The 14967-nt window shown below is 59.7% G+C and overlaps 1 protein-coding gene across 1 annotated transcript; it reads right to left on the bottom strand.

Annotated features, from left to right (window-relative positions):
- Positions 1-216: 216 nt before the first annotated feature.
- Positions 217-13439, bottom strand: AQP1 (aquaporin 1 (Colton blood group)). Its single transcript, XM_002919259.4, has 4 exons — positions 12854-13439; positions 3356-3520; positions 2976-3056; positions 217-2303 (listed from the first exon to the last, which is right to left on the bottom strand). Exons 1-4 carry the CDS (start codon positions 13241-13243, stop codon positions 2124-2126), a joined length of 816 nt encoding a protein of 271 aa, XP_002919305.1. The 5' UTR covers positions 13244-13439; the 3' UTR covers positions 217-2123.
- Between the last annotated feature and the right edge of the window lie 1528 nt (positions 13440-14967).

The following is a 14967-nucleotide window of genomic DNA, read 5'->3' as shown; positions in this document are numbered from 1 at the left end:
AATGGTCCCTACTGGGGGCGAGACCCTGTGTTGCTCAGGCGGAGTTCTGGGGTGAGGCTATGTCCGCCCACTGAGACCAGGGATCCCTGGGGCGGGAGGGCAGGCGGTGGCTCCCCTCAGCCTGGGTCTGCAGTGTTGGCACCAATCCCCTCTCCGACCCAGGGACCCTTCGTAGGAACACGGTACCCAAAGAGGAAAAACTACAGGAAGCCTAGATGACCTTATAAGTCATTTTCCTTTATTTTCTTAACATATAATGAAATTCCGATTCCAAAGAGACATACATTCAGAGCAGACAGATGCAGGGTCTGGCGTACAGCAGTCAGAGCCAGGCAGGAAGCGGGTCCCCTTCTCTCCCCACCAGCACGCCCCTCGCCCCTCCTGGCTTCTGACCGCTGCCCAGGCAGAAACCGAGCAGCTGGGAATAAGACGGGTCAGTCTCATGGTCCAGGGAGTAGCCAGAGACATGGCCTTGGTTGCTAGGCCTGGTCAAGTCATTATCTAGCTGTGGGACCTTGGACCTCAGTTTCCTTATCTGTTAAATGAGCTAGAAGTCCCTGCTAGGGATGGAGAAGAGAGTGTGTAGATGTCATGATGGGTCGGTGACCATTAGGGGTTACCTGGCTGTCCTGCTGCTTCCAGATAATCTGCAGACGGAGTCACTTGAGTTTTGTCACCATCATGGCTACAGGCATGCTGGGGGACCTGCTCTGGCCCTGATGGGGTTGAAGAGACTGTGTAGACAGCTGCCCCCAAAGCAGACTCTGTCCTCTGAAGGATCCTTGCATGGGCGTCATCAGGCCAAGGCTGACTGTCCCCTCCAGGTAAATGAGAAGGGAAGGCTGTGGCTTGGGGTCACACAGGGAGCCTGTGCAGGTCACCCAGCTGCCCCAAATGCGTCCAACCAGGTGCTCAGCAATAACGGGGGGAGTCTGCTCCTCCTCCCCCCTCAGCAGCAGCCGGGGGCTTGGAACCCCCCCTCAGGGTCCCGCAAGGGCCATAAGCCTCCATGGGCTGATCGGCATCACAATCATCTGTCCTCGGGCTTGGGGCTCAGATAACCAACTGCCCTTTAATAAACACACACCTGCAGAAGTGTGACCTGTGTCTACACTGGCAGGAGGAGGCAGAGAACCACATGACGATTAAGATGATGCAATGATAAGTGGGAAAGGCCAACTAACACCCAATGAAGGAGCATGGGTACTGCTCCTTCGCGCTCCATCTGGCACCATTCGGCGACAGCAGACCCTGTCCCCGCTGCATAGGGGTCAGCTCTGCTCCCCTGGGAACAGGGACTTCTCATGGCCTGGACTGTCTGTTGGTCTCTGCTTTGAACCACATATGCATATGTCCGTGTGCTCACACAGATATATACTGTCGCTCTCCCCTTGGGAAAGAACCAGGGCAAGTGGAAGAAATGCTGGTCCATACTACATCTTCTAGAACCCACGGAGTATCTACACTTACAGAATAGAGAGGCCTCGGGCCGGTAGAGCTCTCCCTGTCCCTGCCCCTCTACGGATGGGGTCACAGGGGCCCCAAGATATGGATGATCGCAAGGTCATGCAGCCAGTCTGGGGGCAGAGGTGGGGCTGGAGACGAGCCGAACTGCAGGAACGAAGCCTGTCTGCCGCTTGCCCCCTACCACATACCTCCTGCCATCTCTGCCCCTCAGAGCATCCCTGGGGGCGGAGGGCATGTTACAGAAGAAGGAGGGCCACGCCCAAAGGCACAAAGCAATCACGGTGGCGCCCCAGACACCTGCAGCAGGTGAGCTGTGGAGCAACTCTGGGATGAGTGGGACTTCCCGGCACACCTTCCGGCACACTCTGAGAGGACAGCTTAGCAGGGTGGGTCCCTCTCTTTCACTTCCTCCGTGACTTCAAGGGAGTGAGTGATTGGTTAATCTTGGTCCCCAGGAAGCCCAGAGGCCAGGAAACAGAGAAAGAGAAAGAAAGTGATAGAAGCAGCCCCGAACCAGGCTTGACCACGCAGTCCTGGAGGGTCTTTGGGAAGTGACGTAGGCCAGCTTGTCAGAGTGTCTACAACATGATTTCACCCTCCCCGCCCTCCGCCCGCCCCTGCCCCACCCCCACGTGGGTGCCCGGGCCAGGGCCTCTCTATTTGGGCTTCATCTCCACCCTCGAGTTGATGTCATCGCCGTCCAGGTCGTACTCCTCCACCTGGCCGCTGGTCCACACCTTCACACGGTCCGTGAGGTCGCTGCTGCGTGGGGCCAGGATGAAGTCGTAGATGAGCACGGCCAGGGCTCCCCCGATGAACGGCCCCACCCAGAAGATCTAGGAACAGAGCAGGCACGCTCAGGGGGTGTCCACCAATGCCCTGGGTTCCTCCTCTCCTGGGATGCCTGCCCTGAGGACCGTCCCCCACCACCCCACGGCATGGGCTCTCTCCCCACCTGTGCCTGGATTTAGAGGCAGGCAGTGGTGAACCCCGATGTCCTGATTCCAGTGCCCCCGGAGCTGGCCCAAGCCAGGACGCTCCTTGCCTCTGTGTGCCCCAGCTTAGGGGTGCCTGGTGTGACCAGTCCAGCCCTGCCCTCCCCCCAGCTTTGGAAGGGCCACTGGAACGTCTAGCTGGATAAAAGGTGGCCAGAAACAGACACATCGACAGCAAGAACAGCAACATCGGTTGGGTGCTGACTCCGTGCTACGCTCAGCCTACAGGTGGTGAGGACGTCTGTCCCAGAGGCCACCCTGGGAGGTAAGCTGGCGCCTTGACACCCCACTTCACCGCTCAGGGAATGCAGGCACGAGGCAGGCCGGCACCCTGCCCATGTCACACTGGTGGGAAAGGGGCAGAGCCACAATCAGGCCTGCTGGGATGCTGCACCCCACGACCCCCAGGTCAGGCCTTGGTTTCCCGATTTCCTCGGCCCTGTCTGTCTCCCAGAGCTGCCGCCCCCTCCAAACCTCCCGCCCCCTCCAGGGAATATCCCTGCAACCCCTTACCCAGTGGTCCTTGAAGTTATGCGTGATCACCGAGGAGCCGAAGGAGCGAGCGGGGTTAATACCGCAGCCTGTGTAGTCGATCTGCAAGGGGCAGGGCAGGAGGCAGAAGGGGGAGAGAGAGAAACAGACAGAGGGAGAGGAGACACAGTGACACAGAGAGAGAAAATAGGTAGGTGACAATCAGACCCAGAAAGAGAGGGGCACATGGACCCAGGAAGATGGTCAGGAGGTCCCTGTGCTACCCTCTCAGAGCAGGACCCTGGCCCCAGCCCCAAAGAGCCCATTGTCCCAGCCCCCTGCCCCGTGACAGGGTACCCCAACCGCCCACCTGGCCCTGTTCTCCTCACCCCCACTCCCACCTGGGAAGGCCCCACACTCACCGCCAGCAGGTGTCCCAGGGCCACAGAGAGGCCGATGGCGAGAGGGCCCGAGCCCCCGAGGTCCCGGCGCCTCCTATCAGTGGTGGCCAGCACGCACAGCACCAGCTGCAGGGTGCCGATGATCTCAATGCCCAGGCCTTGACCGGGGTTCACACCAGGGGCCAGCTGTAGCAGAGGGACAGCAAGGTTCGGTGAGCAGGCGAGGTGGGCACTGTGTCCTAGGCCCTCCAGGCCCCCCAGGCCCAGGCACCTCAGTGCCCTCCGAGCCCATCACATCAGCCCCTGGCTGGGCCCAGAGGGGACCAGGCCCCACCCAAGCACACACCGCTGGTAGGGAACACCGGCTTTGTCCCTTCCACACCTTCGAGGAGGTGCCAGCTCCGCCCCTGGTTCCTGCCTCCACCGTGCACTCTGCCTAGAGGCCAGAGAAGCCTGGGGGGGGGGGCAGGGCTCCTGCATCCAGCTCCATCCAGCCAGAGCATCCGTGGTTCCAGCGAACCCGAGGCGAGGGGCAAGCCCCACACATGGGAGGGCCCACCGGACCCACGGCTTCACACCCCACAAGTCCAGAACATTCCACCCCATCCCCTGCTGCATCAAAAACTCCCAGAGCTGGGGAGGGTCTTCCTCAGTTAGCTGGCCCAGCTGCCTTAGTCTCTCTCCTTGTGCCTGTCTCCCTTGCTGCCCTGCCCTCTGTCTCCTACCCCACCTCTGTCTGTCTCTCCCATTTCTCCTCTGCCCTTCCTGTCTTCCCCTCCCCCCCCCGGACCAGCCCCCCTCCTTTTCCCTGGCCACATAGGCCCCGCCACTACCGTCTGGCTGCCACTTGCTCTTGGGCCACTTTTAGAAACATGACTCATGGAAAAAGAAGGGAATGGGAGCTGCCATGAGGTCACCAGAGCCCTCCCCCTGCAGCTGCACAGGGAGACCCCTCCCCAGGGAGCCCCTGCACGCTCCCCTTTGTGGGGGTCCCAGGGTCCAGGTGCACCCACACAGGGGAGCTGGACCACATGGACAAAGGCCCACTGGCAGAGATGCCTGGATGTGGCCACATAGGCTGCCTTCCCCCAGGCAGAGCTGGTGTGTCCAAATAAGCCTGAACCTGAAGTCTCATCCTGGGGACACAGGGAGAGGGGGTGGTCCTCCAAAGTCGGAGGGCATTTTATAAAACCCTAGGTGGGGGGCTCTCCTCCACTCCCCCCCAGAGTTTTCTCAACCCCACCCTGAGGCCATCTTACAAGAACAATTCTCTTCCCGCCTTTGTCTGCAGTCTTGGGTCACAGGGAAAGTGACTCACATCCCCTCCCCTGTGCTGCAGCCCCAGCTCTAGGCTTTTTCTGGCGGACCCCAGAGCCGTGACCCCCCCAGCCCAGCCGGGCCTCTGAGCAATGCCCAGTTTTCTTCCCGTCCCAAGTTCGGGTGGTGGAGGCAGAGCCCTGTGTTCAGGTCCTGATTCTCGTACTTGCGGGTGCCATGGCCGTGGCCTTTCTCCAGTCTGATCCTCAGTTTCCCCATCTGTAAAATAGCTTTCCCTGCCCACTTGCCAGACTGGCCAGAGTTTCAAAGGCAAAGATGGGGGGAGGGTCTTAGGGTATTTGGGAAGGGCTGCTGAGGCGGGAGGAACCGGGACAGTTGTGGCTTTGTTCTGGTTCTTTCTCACCTTCTCCCCAGGAGTGGGAGACAGGTGGAAGGGAGGGGGGCCTGCATAGGATTGTGGAGACCCGAGTGAGGCCTGCCTGGGGCCAGGACGGGCTGCACGGAGGTGAGGCCAGTGAGCCTGGGCTGACTTGTACAGATGCCCAAACACACTCACACCTGCTGCTGCCCTCCTGACAGCCTTCGGAAAGCTCAAGGATCCTCTTCCTGCTCTCAACTCTGCTCTCCAGGCTCAGCCTAATTGCTAGCTGGCGGGAGTCCTGAAACCAGGCCTGGCACGCTGATTCATGGAGCCATCGTTCTAAGTGTCTCCTGCCTCCTAGCTTCCCCCATCCCCACCCTCTCACAGACGTGGCCTGGGCAAGCTCCTCTCCTCCCTCAGTTCTTAACCAGGTTTGAGTATCCCAGCCCCTGCTCTGCCCAAAGGCACAGGTTTTCACACAAAGTGAGCAGAGCTGGGGCCCAGTGCAAGGCCCAGCACTCTGAGTCCACGGGAAGCAGAGGGGTGGCCACCTGCCCTGGGAAATCTGCGTTATACCCCCTTCCTGACCTCCCAGAGCCTTTAGCTCAGAACCACACAGGTTGATGAACTTCGTCTCCCAATAACCATCACCACCACCACTAGGAAGCCTCCCCTGATTGCTTCTTGAAGTGTCTCTTGACCACTTCTCCTTTGACCACCAAGGCACTTGTGTGACTTACATCTGGTAAAACTTGATAATTCAGAACAAAAAGGGATAGTTAAAGGTCTGGTGAAAGTCGATGTCCAGAAGAAAGCAGGTAAAAATTCAAAATACATTATTGTTCACAACCCACTAAATTTGAAACAATTGTTTAAATAGTGCTAATCTCAGTTGTGGCCACTTGGTATTGAAAAAAAAATGTTTGCACATCCCCAGGGAGTTTTGCCAAGCCTAGGTCTTATAGGTCACTGATTAAGCCCCCTTCCAAGAAAAAAAACCAACAATCAGTTTTATGAATACAAGTATGAACAACAGAATAAGCCCCACATTGAATGTGAAGCATCAGAAAGAAGCAGGCTCTCCATTTGCACACCAAACCCATGTAAGGCCACTCTCAAGGCCCAGTTCCAACCCCACCAACTCCAAGAAGCTTCCTCCGGTCCCTGGCTGGCATTAACTTCTGCAGCCGAGCCATCACGCTCTCATGGAACCGCCTGCAACTCTTGCGGGGAAATAACCCTCCGGCCTCCTCTGTGGGTACCTCGGACCCCTGGCCTGGGAGCTTGGTGAGGACAGAGTGGGGAGACCTTCCCACCTCGCTTCCCAGACCTCAGAGGGGACGTAGTGACAGAAGTAGCAGATAATGCTCATTTTCTAGAACTTCCACCCTCTCTAGAGGCAGCCTGGCTCCGGGGAAGCTCTCTGGATTCAGGGCTGGTTTACTTGCTTTCTGGCTGGGAGACCAGAGACCCATCATGAGTTTTTGTGGGTCTTACAGGGCTGCCCGTGCAAGCCTCCGTGAGGTAATGGATGAGGAGGCTGAATCCCGGGCAGGAGAGAGCAGAGCCATCTTGTCGCAGCCAAGGATCCTGACTATCTCCAGGTCCAGCCAAGGGACCTGGCTCTTCCTAGCTTGGCCTGAGGAGCAGGTGGAAGACGGCTCTTTAGCTGCCGCGTGACCCAGGCACCAGGATGGCAGGGAAGGGAGGGAGGGCGTCCAGGGCAGACCTCTCTAGGCGGTGGGCCTCAACCCATCCCTGCTGCCCATGGACAGAATGACCAAGGTCGCTTCCTAGGCCCAGGGCCCCAAGTCAACTGGGCACCTGGGTGTCCCACCCTTAGGGAACAACAGGTTCCAGAACTGGCCTGGCGGCGCTCTGAGCATCCAGTCTCGAAGAACAGGGGAGGGGAGACATGGAGGCCTGCACTGCTTGCCCATTGCCTCCAGGACTCAGCACTCACAGAGAGGGGGACCTCAGTGGGTCCCTCGTGTCACCCCTTGATGGGTATTCCTGCGTGCATGTCCCTCCTGGTATCCACGGCTTTGTGCCTCTGTGTATCTTTGTAGGTTGGTGTCTGCCAGATCTGGGGGTGACCGTATGTGTCCGTGTGTGACTCTCTCCTTTTCTTTTTCATTAGACATTAAGAGGCTTATTACATCATAATTGAATGAAAAGTCTATCAAAGAGCTACATAAATTCTAAGCCCGTATGCACCAAACAAGATAGTCTTAAAAAATGACGACAATTGACAGAATTGTAAGGCAAATCTGATGAATCCGACATCAGAGTGAAAGGGTTCACCAACCCTGTTAGATAGACTAAAACAGTCAGACTCTATAAATAGCACCAACGGGAAGGATTTGAGCCACGTAATTAATAAGCTTGATTTAAGGAAAATGCGTAAAGCCCTGCACCCCAAATTTGAGACTATCCACTCTCTTTCAGCCCCCATGTGGACACGCGGACCAACTAGTCGTGTGCTGGCCCGGGCGGCCCAGCTGTCTCTGAGAACCCCGCTCACACACGAGCCGTCTCTTGCCACGGCGGGCTCTGCGTGTCTCGGTGTCTCTCTGCGGCACGTGACCCTGCGTGACCATGCTGTGTGCCTGGTGACATTTCTGAGTGTGTCGTCCTGTCCCTCGGCATCACAGGTGCCACTGTTGGCTGGGGAGAGGGGCAGAGAAGGGACGGAGGCCCCCCCCCTTGAGGGACAGAGAGCGAGCAGCGGCTCTCAGAGGGTCCTTATTTGCTCCCAGAAGCCACTTCATCTTCCTGACAAGAAACAATACACAAAGCAATGGCTTCCTCCTTCCCTCCCTCCTTCTTTTCCTTACGCCAGGGCAGTCCCCACCCTCCTGCCACAGAAAGGAAGAGGCTCCGTTGCGGAGCACTCACCCCACCCTGCTGGGATCCCAGGGCCTGAGGGGAGCCACCCAGGCTGGCGAAGGTGCTGTACACCCACCTGTGTGTACCCCCGTGCCGTGTGCGTGTGTGTGTGCGTGTGTGTGTATGTGTGTGTGAGCGTGTGCACTTCAGAGCAGCAGAAAGAAGCAAGGGCCGGGGGCAGGCTGGGGGCTCGGGGCTGCCCTGCGCTGATCTGCTACACAGCCCAACGGTCCCAACAATCCCAACCTGGCGTCAGGTTCCTGAACAGTAAAATGGAGGTGCTGGCCTGGCTGTTATCCCCAGGACTCCTCCCTGCCTGACCTGGGACCCCTGCCCCCAGGACCTGCAGTCACCCTCCCGGTCAGGATCGCCCATGCAGGATGTGAACGGGGCTCTCAATACGGCACCAGGCCTGTGACAGGACCTCCCCCGCAGAGCAGCCATGGCAGCCCTAGCGACAGGGAGCCGAGACAGATGCGGGGGCAGCCCCTTCCCAAGCCCATCTGCCTATCTATCGTCCTCGTGGCGGGATTTCAGGCACCGAGAGGAGCTGCTAATGGGAATGGGGCATTTTCCAGTCTTCTCTACCTTCTTTTGAGTTGGGGTTCTTAACTCCCCTAGACTGCAGCTCCTTGGTAACATGAAGATGGCCCCTCACTTAGCCCCCTAAGCACCAGTGTGGGGCAAGGAGCACCCCCCTCCTCGCCTGGTCCCCGAGAAGGAGCCTGGCTGAGGGGACATTGACCATGACGGCATTTTCCTGCCCACACCTGCAGGTGTGTTGACTCGCCCCAGCTGCTCAGGAGGCCCCAGGCCCACTGGCGCTTCCAGAGGGCAGGGACCACGGCCCCCAGAGAAGCCCCACCAGCAAGGACAGGAGGCTCTTGGGGAGAGCTTTCCCGAGCCAATCCCCGAGGGGTGGGCATGGGGCATATTTGACTGCCTGGTGCTGAAGGAACCCCCACTGGGTGGGACCCTAGAGAAAGCGGGGAGCGCTCTGGGGCTGAGCTCAGGTTGGGGGGGCACTCCATGGAACTGGTCTGCAATGAACTAAGGGCCCAAGGCGTGAAGGCCATGACCCAGGGGATGGGGGGAAGGCAAGTCCCCTCAGACTGGGGTGCTCCAGCAGTCTATGTCCCCTCTCATGGCATTGCCCTTTCAGACAAGGGGTTCCCAGAGTGAGCCCTGCGTAAGGCCAGGCTTTGGGGTGGGCAGCATGGGACTGGCAGGGCAGCTTCAAGAACCCCCACAGGGGAAACTGCCTCAGAATTTTCCGTGGTGAGGGAAGTCTCCACCACAAAGCTCCTGCCTCTCTATGCCCTCCCCCTCATCTGGTTCTGGCTGGAAACAGTAATTATATGTCCCAACTAGGGCACCACCACCCAGCCCCCAGGCCCCTCTCTGGGCATATCCGTCTGAAAACTGGCTTCCCTTTCCCCAAGCCACCCCCAGCTCTGGAGGAGGCGGAGGGCCCTCAACCCTGGAAGAACTCATGGCCAGTGCGGGGGAAGGGGGCCAACAGGGAAGGGACAACCCTCTCACTCTGTGGTTGGGGAAACCAAGCCCAGGAAACTGGGGAAGGGGAGAGCTTAGGGCTGAGGTCAGGACTTGGATGTAGCAGATAGTAGCAGTCCCCAGGCAGTCAGGCCCAGAATCAGCCGGGCTGAGAGAAGACCCCAAAGAGGAAAGGTGTGCCCTGCCTGAGCCCCCCCCACCCCGGGGTTGAAATCACAGGCTTGAGGACAGCCAGGCATCCAGTCCCCTCTCGGACACAGGCAGACACTGGCCTGAATCCTCAGCCTCCACTCTCCAGAACCCCAGCCTCCTGCCATGACCACCTCCCATCAGCCCCACCCTGCGACTCCCAGGCCCTGAGCTCCCACTGCCACCTTGCCTGCACTCACGTCCTTTCTCTGCCTGGATGCCCCTGTCCTGGTCTCCACATTCAAGCTCCCATGGCACTTCCTCCATGAAGCCCTCCTGGCGCTCCCCACCACTCAAAGGCAGAAGTTCCCTTGCCGCCCTGACACCTCTTATCACACCTGCCTCCTGCCCCATATCACAGGCAGCTGTGCGAGGGGCTTATCTTGCCCGCCAGGGGCCTTGGTCGTCCAGGGGTAGGGAGCTGGCTGACTCAGCCCCTGTTCAGGCCCCAGCGGTCCCGGTCCGGTTTGCAGGGAGCATGGGTGAGTGAGCCAGAGAAGGAAAAAATGAAAAAAGCGAGCTAACAGTCAGGACTCCCAGGTCCCTAAGCATCTTTGATTTCCCAGAGCCCAGCCACACCCTGCTCTGTGCCTATTTCACAGATGGAAACTGGGGTCGCACAGGCGAGGCTGAGGCACGAAGTGTGTTAGCGTCTGTCTAGGGCAAGGGCAGGCAGGGCCACCAACCCCTGCCTCTGACACTCTCACTTTGGGCCAAAAGTGGAATTTGGCTCTTAGAACCAGCCAGGGTCCTACAGGCGGGACGGAAGCACATGGTCTCTCCAGGGCGTATCCTAAGCCCTGACTCAGTGAGAAGAAAGTTGTCCCCACCATGCCCCCGGGGACACCCCCTGACTCACCCCAACCACTTCCTGCCTCTTCTGTCCCTATTTTCCTTAGGAATCTCCATGCCAACAAAGGGCTCCTCCCAGGTTTGGGCCAGGGTGGGGTCCAGGGCCCAAGGGGCTGCGGGAGCCTCCCTCAGAGCCTAGAGGAAAGAGTGTGTCACTTGCTGCATAGACTGTTCTCTGCTCCTCTTGAGGCCTTGGGGCCACCTGCCAGCTCCCTTCAGATCCCTTCAGATCCCAGGTCCAGTGTCTGACAGGAGCCCCTGGGAGAGATGCTTTCTGTTTCTAGGCCCAGGACTTGTGCTTCTGAACCCCCAACTTCCATGATATAGACAGGACAGTGCCTGCACCCCACCACAACACTCAGTACCCTTATGTCCAGCATGGCCCCTCTTGGGCTCTTCCCATGGACCCTCCTGGGAAGGGTGATGATAAACTCAAGTCCGCAAAGAGAGCTTGCTGGAAGTACAGGTGGGGCCAAGACACATCTAAAGACTCAGGTTCCCTCTTGGAGTCTCAGGCTCCTCAGCTCCAAGGAAACTCCACAGATTAGCAGCAGACAGGACTTGAACCTGGCGCACTTGTGTCCCAGACCAGGGCTGGCCTCAGCCACAGCCTGTCCCTTTTTCTCCCCACTCTGCAACCTGCCCAGCCCGGGCATCCAGGTAACTCTGGAAAATGGAGGCCAGAGAAGGGAAGGGACCCTGGAGCAGGGTGTGGTCAGATCAAGATGCCACAGTAGGTGGCCGGCCTCCCTGCCTCTACCTGCGATGCCCGAGGCAGAACACAAAGCCGGCCAACAGATGCCTGACCCCCCGTCCCTTGAGAAGGAGGGTCAAGACGAGCAGAAGGCCTGTGGGGATTCAAACCATCCCCTACGAGGACCTTTTCTCCCCCCATCATACCCAGCGAACCCCACTGTGAACCTGACCCTACCCAGGGGGCACTCCCTGAGGTCACCTGGCTCTGCCCCTCTGCAGAAACTGGGGCTTGGAGGAACTGGCCTGCCGGAGCTCCCGTCTCTTCCACCCACCTCGGCCCGTCTCTCCTGACTAAAGTCTAAACTCCAGCCTGCAGGCTAATCTTCAATCTTGGGCTGAGCAGCGGTTGGCTCTGCAGGGGGCCGGGTAAGGGGTCACTGTGACACCAGAAGTGCTAATCCCCCTGTGGCAAGGCCGTGCCAGCTGCCCTCTGCACCAGACCTTACCCAGCCTGCCCCGGCTGCAGCGCCAGGCTCTGAACTCTGGCTGGGAAGAGAGAGAACAACCGCTATCATCACCCGTCGCTGTCTCTGAGGAGCCCTCGGCAGGCCCCCTCGCTGTCCCTACGCCCGCCTGCCCTGCCCTGGCCCAGCCCGCCTCCTTTCTGCAAATCTGATTCCTCCTGTGCGCTCCTTTGCCTCTCCCCTTCCCCGGGAAGTACCCTCCAAGCCTTCCTCAGCCACTCTCAGGCCAAATATCCCCCTGCTGTGGCCCAAGCCGGGTCTGAGTTTGCACTTGGCCAAGGGTCTGGAAAAGCCCAGGTCTGCGACCAGCAGGCAACCACCGCCAACGGCCAATTAGCTGTGCTAAGCGGCCCGGGAGGAATTCTTTACAGCAGCCTGCCACCCACTCACCAACGTCTGCTTAGCATTAGTGCCCCGGGCCCAGACCCCATCGGAGCCAGGATCAGTGGGCACGCACAGGTACACGCTCACCCCCACCCACTCACACCGCAGCACTAACCCTCGCAGACACACTTCCAGACATACACAGGAATGCACAGCTTGCACAAGCTCGGAGACCCATGCCAGCATCCACGTGCACACACCGTTCACACACACAAACACACGTGCCACACCTCACGGTGCCTGGTGACAGAGAGTAGAGCGCAGGCAGGAGGCAAGATGTCCCCACCCTGGCCGCCACCCCACACTGTAATCCAGGAAAACCACCTGCCAACAGCCCAGAGAGTGTTTTCACCCGCCCCCCCCCCCCCCCCCCCCCCCCCCCCCCCCCCCCCCCCCGGGGGGGGGGAACCCCCAAAGACCCCCCCCCCCCCNACACGCCGGGCACCTGGCTCAGGGCGCCTGGGGACAACGGCTGTAGGAAGAGGGAGCTGGCTGCCCCGGCCAGGCTGAGGGGGGCCAAGAAACTACAGCCGACGGGTGAGGAACTGCTGGACCCAGCGTTAGCTGCCTCCAGAGTTGAGTCCCTGCAATGCACGCCCGCAGGGACACTGGCAAGCCTCTTTTTCTCTGGGTCTCAGCTTCCCACAGTGCCTGGCAGAAAACGGGCTCCGGGCCATAGGTGTAGCTGAGTTTCCAGCCCCAGTCCGCGTGACCTCCAGCCACCTCTCGTCCTCTCTGCTCCTCAGTGTCCCCATCTGCACAATGGGTGCAGGAGACCTCTGCCATCTCGGCTCCGCTTCAGAGCCCCGGCCCCAGGGCCCACCCCCTTACCTCGTTTCGGCCAAGTGAGTTGTCCGGCAGGGAGGAGGTGATGCCCGAGAGGATGGCGGTGGCCACGATGGCCCCCACGCACTGGGCGATGATGTACATGACAGCCCTGAGGATGCTGATCTGGCAGCTGAGAAGCAGCCCCAGCGTGACCGCCGGATTGAGGTGCGCGCCGCTGATGTGGCCCACGCTCTGGGCCAGCGTGGCGATGCTCAGCCCGAAGGCCAGGGACACCTTCACGTTATCCTGGGCCGCACCTGCTGTCTGGTTGTTCTTCACCGGGTAATTGAAGCCCAGGGCCGAACCGATGCTGATGAAGACGAAGAGGGTCATGGCCAGGAACTCGGCCACCACCGCCCTCCAGAAGAGCTTCTTCTTGAACTCGCTGGCCATGCTGGCAGGGGGCTTGGCTTGAGACCGCTGCCTGGTGCTCAACTCCCTCTGAGAGCTGAGCCACAGCCCGGGCTGGGCCTATTTATAGGGCCCAGGAGGAGGGGGGGAGAGGAGGGGGGAGCACAAAGGGAGGAAGGCCTCTCCTTGCTCCTGGCCCGACCCACACTACACGGGCCTCCTCTCAGCGATGGATGCAGACACAGCTCTGCTGTCGGCCTGCCAACTTTTCTTCCTCCCTCCTCTCCCCCCTCCCTCCCTCTCTCCCTCCGCCCTCAGCCCTGCCCAGCTCGAGGAGGCAGGCAGGAGGCAGCCACAGCTCTAATAGGCTTTGGGAAATTCCTCCAAGTTGGCCCCACTCAGGGGCCAGAGAAATCCAGGTGTCCCTGCCCTATGTGCAAAGCTCAGGGGGTGCCCATGGGCAGAGCCAGGAGCTCTGGATGGGGCGGGGTGGGCGGGCTGGGCTCAGCAGGTGGACGTTGCCTTCCCTGGAGGCAGGGCATGATGTCCTGCTTGCCTGGCATCCCCATCCCATCGCACAGTGGCGTTAGTCTAGAGACCACAGGTCCGGGGGTCCCCAGGATATTCTGGGCCTCCTGCACCCCCGGCCCAGGCCTGGCCACTGGATGTCACTTCATGGATGTCCCAGAGCCCCAGCACCACTGGCCCAGTTGATGGGGGCACAGAGGCATTAGGAGGCACAGAGAGCTCGTGTGTAGCCCACCCTACACTCTATGGTCAAGGGCAGGCCTAAGATAGGCAAGGACGTGGGAAGTACCCACTCTGGGAGCCCTCATGCTTCTGGAGCAATTTGAACTAATTTCAGGGCAGATGGAGAAAGTGGGGGCAGTTCAGGATTTTCCTCTCAAAAGCTGCATTCTGGCAAACCACAGGGGAGAGGGAAGAAATGGCAAGCTAGCCTGGGGATGGGAAGGAAAGAGGAGAGAAGGACAGAAGACCCAAGACAGAGAGGCAGAGACAGCCTGAGAAGGGAAGAGGAGAGAAGACAGACAGACGGAATGAAAGACAGAGTAAAAGGCAAGTAGAATCCCCACCACAATGGAAGTGAAAGAGAGAGATCTCAGGCCAGCCTGAGAGGCAGAGACAGCCAGAGAGCACAGAGGGTGAAGAGACAAACTGGAAAGAGAGGAGATGTGACTGGAACCAGAGGCAAGAAGCAAAAGGGGAAAGATGGGGGGAAAGGGGAGGGAAGAGGCCATTCCTTAGACCCCTGGGGTCCAGCCTGTGCCCTGCACATTCTCAAGCCAGAGGCCCCACAGGAGTCCTTCCCTGTGCATTAGCTGTGCAAGCAGCTGGACTCCCACAGGCAGGGAGCTCCTGCCAGTCCCCCAGCCTGCTGCGGTCTGGTCCAGGTGTGTGGTGACGGAAAGAGCAGCCGGGTGAGGCCCCCGGGGAGGTGGGCGAGGCCAAGCCCGGGAGGGAAGGGCCCTCTCTGGCCCTCTCCTCCCACCTCCGGCCCGCCCCTCCTCAGTCCTACCCGTCAGTATTGGCTTCTCCCCATTTTACAGGTGGCAAACTGAGGCTCAGCAAAGGGAGGGACAGCTCGAAATTCTGCATGTGCCAAGGGCAGGGCAAGGATGAGCGTGCGGGTCTTACGCCTCTTGTGCGGAGGCCATCTGCAGATGATGACACCAGTCCCTATGGGCCGACATTTGGCCCCGCTGCAGCACGCGTCACAGCCACCCCAGAGCGGTGACGAAGAGCCC

This window comes from Ailuropoda melanoleuca, chromosome 1 (assembly GCF_002007445.2).
Source record: "Ailuropoda melanoleuca isolate Jingjing chromosome 1, ASM200744v2, whole genome shotgun sequence".
Lineage (NCBI taxonomy): Eukaryota > Metazoa > Chordata > Mammalia > Carnivora > Ursidae > Ailuropoda > Ailuropoda melanoleuca.
The sequence above is the reverse complement of the archived record's forward strand: the minus strand, read 5'-3'. Positions and strand labels throughout refer to the sequence as shown.